We start from the raw sequence: 18,112 nt of genomic DNA, 5'->3' as shown, positions 1-18,112 counted from the left end.
TTCCCAACTGACACCCCCTTTCAAGCTTCTCCTCATGCAAATGTCCCAGACAACTTACCTGAAAGCAGTTTCCCCCTTAGCTGAGGAGACACTTTTCATAAGGGCCTTACAGGGCAATTCTTACAGTGTGTCTGTATATGAATTTGTTCACTGTCCCTAAAGACGAGAAACTGCTGTCTTTATTCCCCCATAGTTGTCAGCATCATTCCTTGCATGTGCTAAGGGCTCAATCAGTATTTGTTGACTATCAGAATGAGTCATTCCTTATTGGAGAGCTGCATTAGGATGTCTGTGGCGTGTGGCCTTGGAGAGAGACCAGTGCTGTCTTTTGATGTTTGTTTCTGGCCCATATTTTCAAAGACACTCAGCTTCACATCCTCACCACAGGCCATGAATTTCAGACCCAAACTGAATTGCACTTGAAATTCTGAATTCCTTTTCACTTAGTCACGTATAACAAAAGCTGAGGGAAGTCTCTTACAGTTGACATTTGAGCATCTACAATTAGTGGGAGAAGCAAATCTGAACTTTTCCTTAGAAAAAAGTGGTGGTAACCCAATTACCTGACTTTCTGAGATCTATCTGTAGATGATGGAGCAGCAGTGAAAAAAATGACATGTACAATTCATGTCCTTTTTCTCCCCAAACTGTCCTGATGAGCACATGCTTTCTGGTAGGTATCTTCAGCAGAGTGGTTGATCAGAAATTATTTCCTAGTCTGATAATTTTTATTTAACCCTCAAAGAAAGCCCCCGACTATACCCACCTACATGTGATTAAAAGACAATCACATGTCAGATGGCTTGTATCTTAAAAATTCTTTTCTTTTTCACCAAATATATCCATACTAACTTTTTACCAAGCAAGAAAGCAGGGAGGGGACTGAGATTAATAGGCCCCTCCAAGCTAAGTGTTTTATGAAATTATTTGACTTCATGTTCACAACAGTACGGTAGTGGGAATAGGCTGAGGTTTAAAAAGTTCAGAAAAAATAATTTGGTCCAGTTGTTTAAGCAGCTAATAAGTGAGGGCGTTTCAGTTCCAACTTGGGCCGGAGTCCACAGCCCAAACTTTTCCCAGTGCTTCTTCCTGAATGGACACAAGATGCAGCACACTTTTGCTTGTTGTACCCCTAGGCAAGCAGTGTTTCTTCTTTCTTGGAACTTTTTTGTATCCATAATTAGCAATTTGCTATAAAAAATGATCCATTGACCCTTCTGCCTTCCCTAATGCTCATATTTCTTGTCATGGTAAAACCACAGAAACTCCTAAGTTTTCCCTAGTGGTGAGAAAACACATACAGTCTCTAACTTATAAATAAACCCAACATTTGTTGGGAAGTTGACTTAGAATTTGTACCTCTAATCAACAGAAAAACCCATGTGTCCATATTGATAAGCAGTATCTTCCTTATACATCTCTTCTAATATCTTCAACCTCCTCAGCCTCAACACTCCCTTTGTCCTATAAGTTTTTGTAGTATTATTTTATATTTTGTCCAGTGATCTTTTTTTGGAACTTTTTTTAGGACTTTGGGTAGAGCTGTCTGTTCATTTTAGTGTGTTTTATCTTTTCGATTCTGGGGAGTTCTAAAGATGTCCTGTATCCAGCCTGGGTCTTATAGTATCTAGCTCCTGGCTGGACATAACAGTCTTAGTGATTGATTAGGAGAGGCCTATTGATAGGCTGGGATAACCAGCAAATAACTATTTATTTCATAATATATTTATTTTGATGTATTATGGTTTCTGTGTTCTGAGAATAAGGGTTAGGTGATTCAGAAAGGTAGAAAGGAAGCAAGTTTTCTGTTCCTTTTCTGCCAGATGTTTTGACCAGAGCAGGACAAGGTACATATGCTTTCTCTGCCTCCCTTTATTTCCTCCAGATCTTAGCATTCTTCTTTGTAGGCTTTCATAGATCTTCAGGTTATGCTAAAGCCATCCTTTTCTCTCTATATAAATACACCCAGCCCCAGAATGATTTCCTTCCCGCTTCCTATGGCACTGCTGTCTGATGAAAACTTGTGTGGTTGGAGTTAGTTACTCCAAATGGTTCTTGGTTCCCACAGCTTTTCCCTTCCTTTACTCATTAGCCCATAGGTTTTCTTTAAAATTACAAGTTGTTTGATGTGTGTATTGTTAACAAATAAGGCTAATTAAAATTAAACCTTTCCCTTCTGCAAAAAAAAGAATAACAAAATGCAAAATAATTGTATGTAGGGGTGCCATTTGTCAATCACAGACTGTGTGACTGGCAATTTTTTAATCTCCAACACTCACCATTTTAATTGTGTCTCTCACTTATCAATTTAACATATAAATCAGACAGCTAGGAAGTAAAATAGTATCATAGTTAATTTGCAAATTTGACATTAGCCAAAGGCAAACTGTAAGTCCCAATTTTGCTCTGAGAGATAGCCTACACTGAAACTTACATATACAAATTTTGGTGAAATGTTTCCACTGGATTTTGACCATGAAATTCATTAGAAGCTGGGATAGAAGCCAGTTTTGAACATCTTATCTCTTCCCATTCTTAACAGCCTTGGTTTCCATGTCCAAAACATTTACAAATCCCCACGTATATAAAGTACTAGTAATTTTAAGGAAATACAAATTAGAATGTTAGAAGTGCCATTTCTCCCCCTTTTTAAGGTAGTGGGCGGGGAGTACCACCAGTTTTCACAGGGCACACCTTGTCTGCAATCCCCTCTCCAGCAATTTATCCTGGACTGGGATGGAATAAAACTTGTTCTGCCTCTTTGCTCAGACTATTAGCCTGTCCAGAGGTGCAGGAACTGAGACCACAAAAAATTTCTGGAAAGCACATTTATGCTTGCTAGTGGTTTTAAGTACTTTTCAGAAATAATCTTGTATCCTTTAAAGCTGAGCCATAATTTTCTTTTATGGTTTTTCTAGGTTTATCTTGATGTGAACAATTTAAATGCCTCTTAGCCTTATTTTTATTTAATTTTATTTATGTGTTACAACTCTCAAGATTTGAAGACTGTAAAGTCTTAAGAACAATGTAAATGAAAATAATTATAGTTATAACCCTATCTGGGTAAACTTAATGTTTACTATTTAGACTTATATAAAACATAGAGGTGGATTTTTTTACTATAAAAGATCTTCACTTTTCCTAATTCAGAAGGAAAAAGACAAATACTGGATCATTTCACTTCTTTGTGAAATATAGAGAAACATAACAAAGGAACCAACAAAAATAAAACCAAAACCTAGAGTTATGACTGCAAGAATTGAGGCTACTAGTTGGGGTGTGAGGGTGGGGTGGGAACAAAGGTGTTGGGGGCCCAGAGTTTGCTAGGGTGAAGGACTGTGGGTGCTTTTGTGGTGGGTGTGGTGACATGCATCTAAGGAGACATGAACCTATTAAATCACACACAATGTTGTAAACCAATGTTACCTCAATAAAAAAAAAATAAAAAATCTGAATATTCCAGTTGTCTATTATAAAATTTACCTGGTTTACAAGTCATTTATTTAAAGAGAAAAAATACATCATGTAACACTAAGGTCAAAAGTTGAAATATAATATTTATATTCCTATCTTGAGTTGAAAGTTGACATAGAAACTGTCGGGTGAGAATTGTATAGGGACCATAACCATGATGAAAATGCATACATTGTCCAAAAATGAAAAATGATGTAAAAAAATATATAAAATTAAAGAAATAATAATAAAAAACTTCACTTTTCAATAGGGTTTGCCACTTACCTTCCTTTAAATGATGCAATTTAAATATTATGTTTCAAAACTTTATTTTCTCTGGACTGTACAGAGATATGTTTTACTTGAAGAGAGGTCCACTGTCAACCTATGTCAGGTAGATCAGGTGTTCTGCACTTGGCTACCTCCCTCCTTTTTTCCTGGTATGTCTCCAAGACCCCAAAGGAGCTGGGTCCCTCTTACATGAGGGACCAGAACTGTCACTCAGTGTGTCAGCATTGACCTGATTGATAGACATGAAGTGACCCAATAAAAGTGATAAATAGAAATATGTCTTCCCATGTTGCTTTAAGAAGACAACTTTCATCTAAAAAAAAAAAAAGACGATAACTTTCTGCCAAAAAAAAAAAAAAATCAGTCAAAAACTGTTTTATCCTGTTGGTCTGAGAACTTGGAATCATGTATGTTTAGAACTTGTAAATAATTAGTGCCTCTAAAATCTGTTAAGGCCCCAGAACAAAAGGAAGTCTTGATTAACAAGCCTTGGATATGACTGCAAAAGAGTTCCTTCCTTTTAAAAAAAAAAGCAAAAACCTCACAAGCCTGACGCACGGTTTCAGACTGAAAAATAAAAGAGATCTTCTGGAAATATAGATTATAGTGCAGACTTAATGTTGTTTTAAAATAGATTTATATCAATATTTGCCTAACGTAGCTCAAATTAAGGAGTTTGAAACCAAGGACAACAGTCTCCCTTCAGTAAAGAGACGTGTCTTTATAACTAATTAACTGTCATCGCCAGTGATTTCCTTAATCTCGTTTTTCCTATGGCACATATGGTTGTAATCATTTGTTCCCACCTTGGGGATGGAATGTGGGACTTTGGCCAAGTGTCCCAGCTCCAGGGGCAAAAGGTGTGAGAGAAGGGGATTTCTGACGGGGTACTGTTGCTGAGGGGGGCATGCCACTGCCCTTCTAGGTGGCTGGGATATAGGTTCATCTCTCAGAGCCCACATGTATGAAGTGAGGAAGTCCTGGGGCAAGAGAGTGTTGTTACCAATTTGATCTCAGGGATGTGCGTGTGTTCTCTGTTCTCTCAGATGTTCGCCCAGGATACTGTTACACAGCTCTGACCAACGGGCGCTGTTCTAACCAGCTGCCACAATCCATCACCAAGATGCAGTGCTGCTGTGACATGGGCAGATGCTGGTCTCCAGGCGTCACAGTTGCCCCAGAGATGTGCCCGATCAGAGCCACAGGTAAGATGACTTCCGCCCATCTTTAGGGTATCCAAACTCAACCCCACAAGCCCATGACCAATGTGCATAGTGCAGCTCTAGTGAGAACCCAGGTAAGTAAGATCCCAGGGACTCTCCCAGATAGTAAACAGGGAAGAAACGAGGTTCATAGAGTTACCATTATTTTCAGGTACTGCTTCTTACTTATTACCACAGAATTACCTTTTCAGGAAGTACTTGCTCTCTTTTATTCTCATGTGTTTCTCTGGGCTCTCCAGTCATCCTCAAAAGCTCAGATGCATAAAATTCAACTCTCTCACAGCCTTTCTGGTGAGATATTTTGAAGATTTATTTATTTATGCATACAAGAGCTGGGGTACAGGCCAGAGATGCGAGGGGTGAGAGGATTCACCAGACAGAGTGGGGAACAGAACAGGTAGACGGAATGAAATACACTGCTGAGGGGAGCAGTGGGCGAGACCGGAGAGGTCTACCTCACCATGTGGGTTGCTCACTGGCCAGCCAGGGATCGAACTCATGCTGCAGAGGCTGTGGATTGCTTCATAGTGTGGTACTTAACCACTTGCACCACCAGGGAGGCCCCATGGTGAGATATTTTGGATACACATTTCCTCCTTCCCTAATATTTAACATGCTGCTCTTCCTTGTTGCCAAGTCCTGTTGGTATTTTTTCTTCACGGCATCTCTTTAATCTGCCATATTCCTTTTGTTTCCATGGGAAGATCATTTTCTGTAGTTCTGGACTTTGCAGTAGCCTCCTAACCAGTCCCCGTGACATCCACAGTGGCCACAAACATTTCCCAAAGTAAACTCATCTGAAGTTCAATTATAAAAAGTATGTCTGGGGAAAATGTTGAAAAAAAATGTCAAAAAAATTTTTCCAGGATAAAGTCAGCTCAGTATCCATTGGCCCATGCCACTCTATTTCTTGAAAATAAAATTTTACTACTTAACATAGTCCCCAAATCTGATCCTGGTTCATCTCTTTATAGTAGCTTTATTTTCTAGTTAAATTATACCCTGAATTTTCCTTGCACCCAGGCTGAACAGTGTTAAACTCAAATGTTCTTTTTTTTTTGATGTAAAATCTTTTAATTTTTTTCAATTTTAAGATAACAAACAACCTAGTGGTTGCTATTTATTGTTTATATTTATTACACCATCCTTCATTTTTATACAATGAATGATTTCTCATGGAATGAAATTCCCACCACCAGTTCACTTGTGCACCATCACCATAGTCCCTTGTGCTCTTCCCTGTCCTGATCCTTCTCCCTTCTCCTTCCCTACAGAACGTCACTGGTCTGTGATTCCCTGTTGATTTTGATTTTTACTTTATTATAGTTATTTTTTTCAAATGTTCTTTTTTCCTAAAACTTCTCCCCTGTCAGTTCCTCACTCTACGCTCCCCATCACTCCCCTTTGCCTGCTATGTACCCTCTTCTCTGCTGAGGATCTGCTCAAATAGGACCTAATGTCCTCAGATACCTCACCTGGATATGCTGTTCTTCCTCAGCGCTCCGGTTCTGTACTATGGCTGTGGCACAAACCCCACCTGCTCTGCTCTGTGCCTGTGTGTATTCATGTATTGCGTTTTCACTAATTGAAACATATTATTAATAGATCTCATTCATCATTATAGTCCTATACTCTTTATGGCTTTGTTTTTTGAACACTCTCACAGCACTTATCAAAATCTTGCCCCTCAGAGGCATTCAGGTATCACGAGCAATTTATCAAGTGACACCTTTCCTACTGGCTCTAAGTAAAATCAAGGGTGGTAATTCCACTTCAATCTGATTCCCGGGAAGTATTTCAATCAGAGAACTTTAGATGAGAAAATCAAGACGAGGGTAGATAAATGCAGAGCTAATGAAATGCTTCGGAGGGTGCTGGTCACCGAATGTTAATTCCCACTATCATGGGTTAGAGACCTACTCACAGATGTTACTATGAGATGTTTGCTTATTGCTGAGAATCATATGTGTAGGTTAAAGAAGCAATAACATTTTTCAATATAGTTTACATATCACAATTCATATATTACATCTGATTTACTTCTTGTCTGTGGCCTAAAAATATATCACTCTTCTTTAGCTCACTTAGGGGACTGTGTGGAAGCACATGAACTTCTACTAAGACATGGGGCATAGTAGAATGCCTGTGTTAATTCAGGAATATGCCCATGTTAATTTAGGGATAGCAGCAATAATGTGGGTTCCTTCCTGTGTGGAGGCTTGCACAGAGGATAGAGGACTAGCACAAGTTTAGGTACCAAGAGGCCTACTTTGGAACACTTGGAATAGCAGATTCGGTTACCCTGCACGGCTTTGCAGGAAACTGCTCTCCCAGGTATGCCACTGAAAGATGCATGACTCTGAAATAGACCCAGGGCAGAGCAGAATGCTAGAGCAAGCTAGTTTGCAGGTAGGTATGTTTGTTTGCTTCCCCATTCCAATACCAGTGCTACAGAACTCTGAGCTCTTAACTTATGGAGAGTGATTACATAGGAAGGATGATTTTTCAGATTAGTCAGCTTTTCACACTTTAAAAATGAATCTGTATCATCGCCGGGGAAAGTTGAGACAGGTAAGAGAGACATCACTTGAATAAAATTAGCCCCAAGTTGCTGATCCTGAATATTGAAGAGGCCACAGTAGTTATGAAGCTAAAGAAAGTAAGAGCACCCAGTGCCTCGTCTGATACACTTTCCTAGGTAGGTTAAGATGAGTTTAATGGCGCATTTAAAGTAATGTAACCACCTAATTAGCAGAAATCCTGATAAGCTATTTCAGGATTTTATACAAATCCTGAAAGACCAAAAAAAGAAAGACTAATTTAGTGCTTGGAAGCAAAATGAGTCCCTTAATATAATTGCCATTCAATTAAATCCAACCCTGTTAATGAATTCCTCTTATATTCAATTTGCGGGACAGGCTTCAGAGTGGGAATTAGCCATGAGTTAGAGATGATCTTAGATTTCAAATACTGCACAGTCATAGTGGTAGAAATTTGGTGGGAAGAAAGGAAATACTGGATATGGCACATCCAGTTAGTAATTCTATAAGAAGGATCAGTGGTTTGACAAAAGGGATTGTAGTATCCCAATTCAGGAAAGTATGTAAAAAAGCATAAATCCTTTCCAGATGCCATCAAGTACTACAAAACCTCTGTGGGTTGAAATTCCAGATAAATCATAATTAAAATTCAGCAACAGAATTCTCTGAAAACATAAACTTAACCTGAGCTAGAAATGCAAATATGACTAAAGAAGTTGGAGTACTGGACCAGCAAATAACAACAAGGAACCTGATAGTTAGGTATCTTGAGTGACATGTAAATTGCCAGAATGCCCCTTGAGATGGAGATACATTACCTTATCTTATGTATCTATAAGATATTACTGTGTCTTAAAATAAGACAAGCTGTAGTTCACAAGGAAAAGAAATATATTAACCTAATTTCCATTCCTAAATGAAACTAATATAAGAAGTAGCTATGAAAGAATCCTAGGTATCAGTAATAATAAAATTATCAACATTCTGGCAAGAGAGAAAAAAAAGAAGCTTAAAAATCACCTTTTACTTACAGATGGAAGTGATGACAAAATATGGTCATTTGTAGCAAACATGAAAATGAGTACTTAAGTAAATGTATCCCCGGAGACCTGGATACTATTTAAAGCCTTTTTGGAGGTCCAGAAAAAAAAGTGTCACTAATTTGACAATTTATTTCTGGATTTGTGAAAAGTAGGAATGAATCTGTGTAATCCTAAGGAAAGATTTCAGGCACTCAAGCCACAGCCCCAGGTATTCCTGTCTCCCCAAGGCTGTTTCCTCCTCACTTTGTTGTCTTTTATGAATACCCCTCAAGGCTCTGTCTCTGTACTCCCTTTTCTTCACTTTCCACACTTTCCTTGGCTGAGTTTATTCCTCGCTGTGGCTTTTAATATCTCCTGCCTATCAGTAACCTTAAAACTTACATCTCCACCTCTCTTTTTATTTTTAGCTTTTTTTCTTTTTTCTTTTTCTTTATATATTTTTTATATCATTGTTCATTTTTAAACAATGTTTGCTCCCCCCACTCCTGCACCAGGTGCAGTCTCCATAGAATTTCCTTCACCAATGCAGCAGTGCACCATCACCACAGTCTCCTGTACGCCTCCCCTCCTCCCTCTGATGACTCTCCCTCCTCCTCTCCTGTAGGATGTTTATTGAAACCCTATTTACAATAGGTAAAACCTGGAAACAACCCACATACCCAAAAATAGATGACTGGATCAAGAAGATGTGGTATATATACACAACGGAATACTATGCAGCAATCAAAAATGATAAACTCATGCCATTCACAGCAACATGGATGGAGCTAGAAGGATTCATGCTCAGTGAAATAAGTCAGAATGAAAAAGAAAAATATCAGATGGTTTCACTTATAGGAGGAATATATGGGAACCAAACAGACATCGGGGGAAAAAATAATAATAATACAAAATACAACAGAACAGAAACAGACAGTTATAAACCAGTCTTCAAATTCTCTTAAACAACTTCTCTGTGACACCTCCAATTGGATGTCTGATGTCTCAAAACTCATATCTTCAAGATGGGCCTTGGCTTCTACCCACCTCACCTGCCTCTACTGCAGTGCTTCCCTCCTCAGTAAACAGCACCAACAACTACCCAGTCATTCTTCATATCCTGTTTCCTCCACTCTGACATTTACTCCTTCTCTACAGACTGGCCATTTATCTCTGAAATATGCTTTGAGTTTGTCCACTTCCAATTCCATCACTGTGCCCCTGTCCAACCATCATTCTTTGGCCCTTACCTTCTATATCAACTTTGCCTCCCTCCTGTGCATTCATCATAGTCAGCAAGGATGATCCAAAAATGTTCATCCACTCACAACCCAGCCTTGCTGAAATCCTTCAGTGGTTTCTCTTTGCATATAAAATAAAATCCAAGCTTTTTACTAAGCTCTTTAGAACCCTGTGGGATGGATCAGTAGGTGGGACTGGATGGAGAAAGTGGCATTTATTCTTCCTAGAAGTGAATTGTGTTGTGGGTAAAGACTCCCAGGTTGGGAGGGTAGGTGTTACACATTCTATGGAATTGATTTGGGGTCTTGAAAATGATTATTCCAAGCGTGGCTGCTGCTGTAGGTGTTAGGAATGGATATGATGTCAGTTGGCTTATTTCCTTTTCTCTGATTCACATATGTGCTTTGAAGATTAATTTTATTCAAGGATTTTTTTCAAATGTAAGGGTGACTTCCACGGACTTGTGACACGTGTTATGTTGTGTTGTTTTTCCAGAGGATTTCAACAAGCTGTGCTCTGTCCCTATGGTAATTCCTGAGAGACCAGGATATCCTCCTCCACCCCTTGGGCCCATTCCTCCAGTTCACCCTGTTCCTCCCGGCTTTCCTCCCGGACCTCAAATTCCGGTCCCTCGACCACCAGTGGAGTATCTGTATCCATCTCGGGAACCACCAAGTAAGCATCCAGAGGTCATCTGTTTATTTTTTCGTTAAATGCTTACCAATTCGTCGCTTTTCAGTTTACGTAGTGTTGTGTACAAAGTTTCTCAATTTGCCTATTGTATAGAGAAAAAAGGGAATGTTCAGTCTCCAGAGATTAATGTTTTGTTATCAACCTTCTCAGCCAGTTGTGAAAAAGTTAAGGGAGAGATTTAAATCTGATTGGGGGGGGGCATGAAATTATACTTTGGGTTGTATGCTATGCAAAGCAGTTTTTGCAAATAGTTAAATAACAATTACTCAGTGCCTTTGTTATTTTCCCAAACTGGAGGCGCGAGAGTGAAGCAGAAAGTGGTAAGGAAAAGCAGGCAGAGGAGCAGGCTCAGTGGGGCTGCAGCACACAGTGCAGGTGTGACCTCTATAGGCAGGAGTGGAAATACACTCTTGGTGACAGCCAACATTTGCTGCAAGAGCATACTCCTCTCTTTGTGATTCAGCATCTTGCCCGTAATTACCAGGCTGAGTGCCAATGAAAGAAGCCCTCATTATGAATAATTTTAATGAGGATTAATGTCATTCTTTTAGGGGTGCTACCGGTCAACATTACTGGCACCGATTACTGCCAGTTGTTTCGCTATCTCTGTCAAAATGGACGCTGCATTCCAACTCCTGGGAGCTACCGGTGTGAGTGCAACCAGGGGTTCCAGCTGGACCTCCGTGGGGAGTGCATTGGTAAGTGATAGGTTTGATGAGCATCCAGAGACTATTGCAGTTCTGTTCCATAACTATACTGGGTTACCAATGCTGCTCTAACAAAGCATCTCAAACTAAGCGAAACTAAGCAGCTTAGAATGACACAAATTTATTATCTTTTAGTTCTGTAGCTACAGTGAGAAATCCAACACATGTCTTACTGGACTAAAAATCAAAGTGTCAGCAGGGCTGTAATCCTTTTGGGGGCTCTCTGGAGGATCTACTTCTTTACTTTTTCCAGATTCTAGAGACTCACTGTGTTCCTTAGCTGAGGACCTCTTCCTCCATCCTCAAAGCTAACCGTATGGTGTCTTCACTTCTCTCCCTCACTCTTCGGTCCTCTCTTCCAAGTGGGAGCACTTCTAAGGGCCTCTATTATACTTTTGGGCCCACTGTATGATCCAGGAGACTCTCCTCCTTCTCAAAGTCCACATATTAGCAGTCTTAATTCCATCTGCAGTCTTAGTTTTCCCCTTGTCATGTAGCATAGCCACAGGTTCTGGGGATTAGGACATGGCCACATGGAGCTCAGTCATTATTCTGCCTATGTAATTCTGCCTGTTATGACTTTAGAAAACCTAAATAAGGGTCCAGGAAAAAGACTAATTATAATAAAGTAAAAATCAAAATCAATAAGCAACTATAAACCAGAGATACACTATGGGGGTGGGGGTGGAGTGGAGAGAGGAGGGATTAGGGTCAAAATAAAAGGGGTGGGAATTGTATGGGGACTATAACCAAGATGAAAATGCATACATTGTGCAAAAATGAAAAATGATGTAAAAAATATATAAAATAAAATACATTCATGTTATTGCTAGTAAATCCAACTTAATTCATTTTAACAGAAGCTTGTCCTTTAAGATAAAGCATTCAAAGTAACCCAATTCTTCACATTTTGCTAATTAAAATGGATCAGCTACCAACTCTCTCTAGTGAGTCCTTAAAAACGAAAAGAAAAACTATGAGTTTTTGACAAGGCACTGAAGTCAGTGAAGAGAGGAACTATAACACGAGAGCAATCAGTGTGTTAGATTCTACAGAAACACCCACTGGCCATCTACTTAAAAAAAAAAAAAGTCCCCTTTTAGTTCTGTTACAAATTCCAATTCTGAATTCTGATTCAAACAGGAATCAGTAGTCCTTGATTTCTTGTGCTATTTATATTTAGTTCCTTGGTAGTATGCAAGTCCCTCCTAGCAGCACCTTAGGAAAGCAGCATTCAATCCTTCGAGATCAGCTAGAGCTGGGGAGAGAAGGGAGCATCCCACTTGGCCACACATAAGGAATAGAAAATGTTTATTAACTTTGGCTGTTGAGTTGCTGCATGTTCAGCAATTTTCTCTGAAAGCAAACACAGGAAGATAATATTCTTTAACTGCTCGACCTGTCTTCAAAGTGGCTGGTGACATGGTGTATTGCAGTGGAAGGAAAAAAGATCCTTTCTTTATGCTACTTATTTCTTAAGCGGAAACTACTTTAATATGTAAAGGAAACCAATAAAATGGCCTCTGAGTTATGAGTTATGGCTATCTGATTTCTTACTAAAATATACTCTATTTTGCAGATGTTGATGAATGTGAGAAAAACCCTTGTGTTGGTGGAGACTGTGTTAATAACCAGGGCTCATACATCTGTCAGTGCCGGACTGGCTACCAGAGCACCCTCACCCGCACCGAGTGTAGAGGTATGGTCCAGCTTGGAATGGGGGAGCTGGTAGGCTTTGCGAGGGGTTTCCTTCAAAATAGTTCAATGGAGCTTAAATAGCCATTGCTAGTAGAGGCTAATACAATCCTGTTGCTTTTTGGATTTAGTTCCTGGTACTGTCACTCTGAAGAACAGTGTCATAAAATCTGTGAAATATTCAAACTATTTTAAAAGATACTTCTGTGCCTGTGGGAATCTTATTTTCACAATGCTTTGTCCTGTTAATATTTCATGGGAGAGCTCGGGAATGGGGTTGTCCTTGGTTGACACAACCTGAGGCAAGTTTCAATTAGAATTGTATGCAATTAGTTTCTTAATGAAAAAGACTAAAGGATAAGGAAGTGGCCTGTAAGTCCTGCTACCTGTTAGAAGGTCAGCAGCAACATCACTTGGGAGCTGTTTGGGAATGCAAAATCTCAGCTCCTACCTCACACCTACTGAATTTGAATCAGTATCTTAACAAGATCCCTGCTGACCCCTATGCACTTTAAAGTTTGAGAAACACTGCTCTACGTGCATGTGTGTGTGCAAAAATATCCCTTCAGTTTTATTAATTAATGTACTCTGCAACCTGAAATGCCTGTTTTTGAATAATTAAGTTTCTGGGAATGAAATAAGTAAGATGTACTGGTTCACTCTTATTATAGGTAAATAAATAAAATAGAGGTACCCAAGGGCCTCCCTGCTGGCAGAGGGGTTAAAGTCTCAGAGCTATCAAGCTGTTGCCAGCCACTGCAGCATAAATTTGATCCCTGGGCAGGGAGCTACCCACATGGCACAGCAGACCTCTCCAGTCTCGTCCCGTGCTCCCCTCAGCGGTGTATTTCGGTAGATCCATCTGTCTGTTCCCCACTCTGTCTCTGGTGAATCCTCTCACTCTCACACCTCTGGCCTATACCCCAGTTCTTGTATACATAAATAAATAAAAATAAATCTTAAAATAAATAGATGTACTCAAATATCTATGTCTGTCTCTACAGAAGCAAGTGACCCTGTTCAAATTAAATACAAGAAAAGAGAGGAAGGTTTATATCACTTAAAAAGTTAGCAGCCACTAGTCAGTTAATGTTACATGCCTCCTTTGACAAAAGCTCTGCTAATTGAAGACATACAGAAGCTTTTGTTTTTATTAGTGACTAGTTTTAAAATCTTTACAAACTTCTTGCTATCAGTGTGTTTTAGCATACTACTTGCAAAGGACAATTCTGAGCAGAAACAGAGCACAGAATTTCAGCCAGCTAATATTTCTGTTAGCAGTCTAGTTATGGAATTATAAATATGGATAGTTTGAATATTTAACTGAGTTTAGAACTTTATATTATAACTGTTATTTCAAATAATTAGCATGTACCGGCAGCGGGCATCTTGCAATGGTAGAAAATAAAGTCAAACCAATGTCTAGAAGACTGCATTATTTAATAAGTGAATAAAAAAAGCATTGAGAGCACACAGCTGAGCAAGGACCAGCCAGTGGAGATGCATGTTGCTGTCAGCAGGCTGAGAATTTACTAGAGACTGAGGATTACCTAAAACCTTAAATACTGTCTTCTTTAAGAGCCAGTGCTAAGCTTATCCCAAGCATAAGAAGTTGATGACGTGTTCACATTTGGGGGCAGATGATTACAAAATGGCTGTGTACTTACTGAGGAGAAGTACATGAGGGACTGAAGAGAAAGGGACAAAACAGACAGACAGAAACACAGGAGAACGCTGAATGACAAGCTTTTAATTTATCTTGCAAGGTACTGGGCATCCTGGCAATGTTTAGAAATGAGTGAGGAGAGAAAATACCGAACTCTTATCCTGTTTGTTTTATCCTGGGGTCCCAAAGTTTATAGACATTAAAAAAAAAAAAAAGGTCTGCAGAAGAATATGCAGCTTTTACCATATTTTGCAATGTGGAACAAGGCAGATTTTAGTGAGTATTAAGAAATAAATGAGAGAAAAATATTGTGGCTTGTTGGCAAAAAGATCAGACAAGAGAAAAGCCCACACTGCCTCAGCTAGTCCAGTGACTTGTGTGCAAACCACTGGATCTGCCCAGAAAGAAAGTGCAGCTGACGGCCAACCGCAAGACACCGTGCAGTCACGGGGCAGGCAGAGAAGCTCATCTGCCAGGAGTTCACATTCTTGTTGTCCAGAGGATGTTTGGGGCACTGATCCTCAGGCACATAGGGCCTCAACTCTGCAGAGACAGCCTGCTCTGCTCCAACACTACACAGTTCCCCAGACTCCATATTCTGGGGAATAAGTCCTGGCAAAGTTTGCATGCTGTGTAGACAACACAGTTTGTGTTCATCCTCTTTGATGTTCATCCAGTTATATAGCCTAGGACAGAGAATCCAGGGTACCACGTGGTCTACTTTGGAGTAATTATCTTTCACAGAGAGATCAAATATAGGTTATTAAATTGTTGTTATTTTTAATGACAACTAAAAAAATCAAACTCTGTGTTGACTTTGGCATTAAAGTAAACACAATTGAAAAAAGGAAACATGTCCCACAGTGCCAAGATTTTGTTTGGTAGAATTCTCATAAAGTTATAAAATAGACTAAGAATGTATAAACAAAACTACACTTGGACCAGAACCACCATAAGAAGGTAGACATTTCAAAGTCTCATGATTGATGATTTTCAGATAATAGTAAGTTATTTGTTTAAAATAGGATTCTCTTGTGTTCTGATAGAGGTATAAGATCAGCCTTTCTTTTCATATGGTAAAAGATGCCAATTAAAATTCAATACATGTATAGATATACACTGACTCATTAAATTATTAGGAAAATGGTGAAAAAGAATCAGTTTTATTTACAGGGTTGAGAGTTAAAGAGCCTTAGTAGAAATTAGAGTTAGACTGAATGCTATTAAGTTGATACTTTTTTCCTGCCAGTTCCTTCAAACTCTGTATCAGTTATCTAAACTAACACAATATTTGTTACCAAGTTTATGTTGAAGAATACTGTGTAGTAATTAAAACCCTAGACTAAGGTCATGAATTTGGTGATGGGGGAAAGAGAAATAAAATAATTTAAAATCTCCTAAATAAAGTTATTTTTCCATTCTAACTTTGATTTTAGACATCGATGAATGTTTGCAGAATGGCCGGATCTGCAACAACGGACGTTGCATCAACACAGATGGCAGTTTTCATTGTGTGTGCAATGCAGGCTTTCATGTTACACGAGACGGGAAGAACTGTGAAGGTAGGAGCAGTATAATCAGAAGGACAGCACAGTGATGTTTCCCTCCTTCCGCTGCAGTTTCAATACGAGAAGTCTTCAATAAGACTAAGCCAAACATTGAGGGAGAGGTCAAATTATCACACATACTTCATGTATTATCATCTGGGGGGCAAGCCTAATTTTCAAAAATATTTATGCTTTTAATTCACACTTGTGTGAGTCAAATAATATTTAAAATATCTGAAGGGAGTTTGCCATTTAAAGATCCCTTGTGATGGTGAACTTTTGTAGTATAAGTTATCACTTCCTAATTTTATACAATCAAAATTTGCATATTTACTTTCACAGGACACACCTAATCCCATATAATCTTCAGTCATTTATAATCTTTTTGTTTAAAGTGCCTACCCAGTAATAAATACTACTGAGTACCTTATAATGTAAAATTGGTTTGAAAGAAGCATTGGCTATGGAAAGCCAGCCTTTTTCATGGCCTTTTGAATTAATTACCACATTTTGAATTGGATTGTTTCATTTTGTCTTTTTTTCCTGCCATTTTTTTCCTGAGTAGAAATTATGACAATTATTGATGAGTTTCCACCTCTTTAGAACGTTAGCAAAAAAAATGAAGAATGCTTCTTATCATCTTTCCCAACATCTTTGGGAAAGCTCCCAAGAATCTATTCATACATTAAAAGAATTTCAAAATTGTTCTTAGAAACAATTTTGGCAGAATATTATCTCTGTGATTCAATTTAAAGACATAATGCCAAAATTCTCAGTTGGGACAGAATCCTATTTAAAAAAAAAAGAAAAAGAAAAAGATCACAAATTACTTTGGGCTGACTGAAACCTGTAAGTGAAAACACACCATGTCTAGAAGAGCAGGGCCTCTCAAGAGAGTTGTAATATTAAATGAAAAAGCATATTGATGAATTTAAAGAAATATCCCCATGAGCAAGAGATCTTAAAGTCTAGTAGGCATGAGTATAATCCATAGCAGAATCTTGCATTTTAAAAAACCCTATTTTTCATATCCTTTTTTAAACTTGTTTCAAACCACAAGTTCTCCTCTGATTTTCATGTTTTAAAGACTCAGGAAGTAGCCTAACTACATTTCAGATTTCCCCATTTTTAATTTTTATTTTGTTTTCATTTTCAGAGTATTGGAAGTAATATAGATCTGTGAACTAAATATAATCATTACACACTTAAGCATACTTTTTAGTGTGTAATTGCTCTTCCTAAAAGAGGTCAGGGTAGCTTCTATTGAGTCAAATTTCAATTTACATGCATATGTATGGATTTTATATACATATAATTATATATATGAATTTCATGTATGGTCATATATACATATATATCTGCACACACATGCACACACATATATATGTTTGTGTATACACATATTTGTCATCTATGTCATATACACAATATATGTCATCAAATAAATTTAGCTCGGAGTTTGCATGCACATGTCAAAAATGGAAAACTCGAGATACATATTTCATAAGGCCCCACTTCTCTTTGAAGGCTCTAACTTGGTTGAAAATTAGCCTTATGCTATAAAAACATAAATGAAAGAAATGTGAAAAAATTGAACTATTTCCATTGAGTCTGACTTCCCTTATAGATTATTCTTCTGGCCGTAAGAAAAATGTGTCTTTTGTATTTTTCAGATATGGATGAATGCAGCATAAGGAACATGTGCCTTAATGGAATGTGTATCAATGAAGATGGCAGTTTTAAATGCATTTGCAAACCTGGATTCCAGCTGGCATCAGATGGGCGTTATTGCAAAGGTTTGTGCTGTAAACTCTAAATCCTATTTTTCATCTTCCTTTTCTCCTCTTACCACTGCTCAGAAGTACCACCTTTCCTTGTTGATTCCTATTGGAAGAACCCCTGATTCTGGCTTAGGAAACCTAACTAAAACTTCAGTCATCCAGAGAGCTACAGTTTGTGCCAAGAAGGCTGTTCTTATTTCAGAAAAGGTGTTTGGGGTCTTTTCAAAGGAACCCAAAAGGCTACATAGCAAG

The 18,112-nt window shown here is 38.5% G+C and overlaps 1 protein-coding gene across 2 annotated transcripts in view; it reads left to right on the top strand.

The window, feature by feature from the left end:
• FBN1 (fibrillin 1) overlaps window positions 1–18,112 on the top strand; it is a 238,049-nt gene that overhangs the window by 126,570 nt on the left and 93,367 nt on the right. For both annotated transcript variants that reach the window (XM_054701293.1, XM_037502430.2), the window contains exons 9-14: window positions 4,791–4,949; window positions 10,267–10,446; window positions 11,016–11,162; window positions 12,751–12,870; window positions 15,969–16,094; window positions 17,753–17,875. In XM_054701293.1, the coding sequence (XP_054557268.1) occupies window positions 4,791–4,949; window positions 10,267–10,446; window positions 11,016–11,162; window positions 12,751–12,870; window positions 15,969–16,094; window positions 17,753–17,875 (855 nt within the window). The remainder of the gene's footprint in view (window positions 1–4,790; window positions 4,950–10,266; window positions 10,447–11,015; window positions 11,163–12,750; window positions 12,871–15,968; window positions 16,095–17,752; window positions 17,876–18,112) is intronic.

Source organism: Talpa occidentalis, unplaced genomic scaffold (genome assembly GCF_014898055.3).
Source record: "Talpa occidentalis isolate TD23 unplaced genomic scaffold, MPIMG_talOcc4v2.1 talOcc4.11, whole genome shotgun sequence".
In the NCBI taxonomy this organism is placed as follows: Eukaryota; Metazoa; Chordata; class Mammalia; order Eulipotyphla; family Talpidae; genus Talpa; species Talpa occidentalis.
Note: the sequence above shows the minus strand (reverse complement) of the source record. Positions and strands in the feature narration are given on the sequence as shown.